Source organism: Sinocyclocheilus rhinocerous, unplaced genomic scaffold (genome assembly GCF_001515625.1).
Source record: "Sinocyclocheilus rhinocerous isolate Xijiao unplaced genomic scaffold, SAMN03320098_v1.1 scaffold461, whole genome shotgun sequence".
Lineage (NCBI taxonomy): Eukaryota > Metazoa > Chordata > Actinopteri > Cypriniformes > Cyprinidae > Sinocyclocheilus > Sinocyclocheilus rhinocerous.
In genome coordinates, this window is record NW_015624123.1 from 674,573 (window position 1) to 677,175 (window position 2,603).

At 38.3% G+C, this 2,603-nt stretch overlaps 1 protein-coding gene across 1 annotated transcript in view; it reads left to right on the forward strand.

The window, feature by feature from the left end:
* LOC107738025 (1-phosphatidylinositol 4,5-bisphosphate phosphodiesterase delta-3-A-like) overlaps positions 1 to 2,245 on the forward strand; it is a 27,903-nt gene extending 25,658 nt beyond the window's left edge. The window contains exon 13 of the mRNA XM_016549694.1: positions 1,053 to 2,245. Within this exon, the coding sequence (XP_016405180.1) occupies positions 1,053 to 1,183 (131 nt within the window). The 3' untranslated portion in view covers positions 1,184 to 2,245. The remainder of the gene's footprint in view (positions 1 to 1,052) is intronic.
* The last annotated feature ends 358 nt before the right edge of the window (positions 2,246 to 2,603 follow it).

Sequence of the window (2,603 nt, forward strand, 5' to 3'; positions counted from 1 at the left end):
TATCCGACCGAACTACAAACTTTCCAGTGATGTCTGTGAGAAAGGTATATTCACTCGACAAGCTCGCGCATCTGCGCCGCCAGGCACTCAATCCACTCAGCGTGTTTTGCTTATCAGCTCGCGCACGTCACCTATGCAGGCATTAATACTGAATGTTTAACATTATATTAATTGCATACATATACTTCGTAGACATCCTTAATCTCTAATAACTCCATTCTGCTGTCTGTTGTTCTGTTGTCTGTTTCTTTGTCTGAATATGGCACTGATCACATGCTGTAGTATCGGCGTTTGCTATCGGGGCATTTTAACAAGTATGAGTACAGGAGCTCAGTATCGGTGCATCCCTAATTTTTAATATAACTCCGACTGGATTCGTCTGAAAGAAGAAAGTCATATACACCTAGGATGCCTCGGAGGTGAGTAAAACGCAGCCTGATTTTCATTTTTGGGTGAACTAACCCTTTAAATGCAGCCTTGATAAGCATAAGAGACTTCTTTCAAAAACAAACAAAAAATAAACTTACCAACCCCAAACTTTTCAATGGTAGTGTAAATAATATAAATTAATGTTTTTAAATAAACTATTATATAAAGTGCTTGAACACCATGCTTGAGAAATCTACTGTAACAGAATTATCTATAAAATGAAGAGTCTCACAAACCTTTGCCTTCAAAACAGCTCCAGTAGTTTTTGGAATGTTGTTATACAAGTACCCTGTGTACAAGAATTGTGTGCGGTGGGATTTTGCACCATTCTGAAGAAAAATAGTTTCCAGTTCACTGAGAGATCAATGAGATGGAAATCTGCTTCTCAGTCTGCGGCTTAGAGCACGTAATGGTTAAAAAAGGCCTAGATCTGAAGTTCAAGAAGGACACGAATCACAATTGAATTAATCCAGATTTTCATAAAACACTGAGACAAAATTGTTCTGACATCTTTAAAAGAATAATAATAATCTGTGGTGTAATTTTGGTACCTATTACTTCAAACACTTGCTTTAACTAGATTTTTCACATAGATTTATTCCTGTGTTTGTGTTGTCCTCCAGGTTATCGTCATGTTCACCTGCTAAAAGCTGACGGCTCTAGTCTTTCTCCTGCCACCCTCTTCATCCATGTCAAGGTGGTACGGCGAGGAGTTCCTATTAAAACCGTTTCTGAGCGCATAGGCAAGGCCTGAGGCTTCTGTCGTGATTCCTGGAAATGTTTATTTCTGGAAGTACCTTACTGAAGGAGAAGTCCCTGAGCCGGGCTCTCGAGGTGCTGGGACTCTTCAGAATGAGACCACATGAAAAAGCATGTGACATTGGACATACAAGCACCACAGTCTGCAGAAAGTCAGTGTAGACGTGTGATTCAAAGTGCATTTTGCTTTTTTATTGTTCATTTGTGGTGTTGTCTGCAGAGCAGAATGTCTAACCGTGTCATAGAAGTGTTATCGTGGAAACTAAATATGCTATGAAGTCAGTATTGTTTGAAGTTACAAGTCAGTGTTGTTTATAGAGTCTGTTTCCATTGAGACCGATTTCTATTGAGTCTGTGTCTCTGAAAACGTAACACATTTTATGAAAATGTAATATTTTAATTGAACTTAAACTAGTCTTTACATGCTGGACTAGAATTATATGTACATGTAGACAGAAATTAGCTGTCTTTAATATTTTTTGTAGTTTAAATCTTGCCGTTTTGTTGGTGGTTTTGATATGCTGATTACTGACAGCAAGGTGAAAAAAGTGTAAAAAAAACATTTGGAAAGAATACTGGAAGCATAGCAAGTATACATAGCAAGTATATGGAAGGTTTAGTAAGAGTAATGACTATTTTTGTGCAACACCAACTGCGATTCAGCAGTATATTAGTAATAAGAAATCAGTAATTATCAGTAATTAAGTAATCAGAGTAGTAAGATACTTGTGGAAAATAATAATAATATATTAATACAATTAATGTCATAAAAATAAAATATAAGAAATGTTTTTAAACAGCTACCACTAATGATGAAATCTATGTTTAACCATGTTTGGGACAGATTTTATCATTAAAGCTAAAAGCAAGCACTGAAAATGTTCAGTGTTGTAGGATGTTCAAATTTGGTCAAATTACACAACTTCACCAGTGCTGCTTTAATGAAGACACAGGCAACAATAGCACTTGTCGCTAGATACTCCGTTTCATATCCAAGTTTGTTAAGGAGTCCTATTATGCTTTTTCACTTTTTCAACTTTAGTTAGTCTGTAATGTTGCTGTTTGAGCATAAAAAAGATCTGCAAAGTTACAAAGCTCACACATTGGCCCAGCTAACCAATCACAACACACACTGGCCCAGCTAACCAATCACAACACACACTGGCCCAGCTAACCAATCACAACACACACTGGCCCAGCTAACCGATCACAACACCCACTGGCCCAGCTAACCGATCACAGCACACACTGGCCCAGCTAACCAATCACAACACACACTGGCCCAGCTAACCAATCACAACACACACTGGCCCAGCTAACCAATCACAACACACACTGGCCCAGCTAACCAATCACAACACACACTGGCCCAGCTAAACAATCACAACACACACTGGCCCAACTAACCAATCACA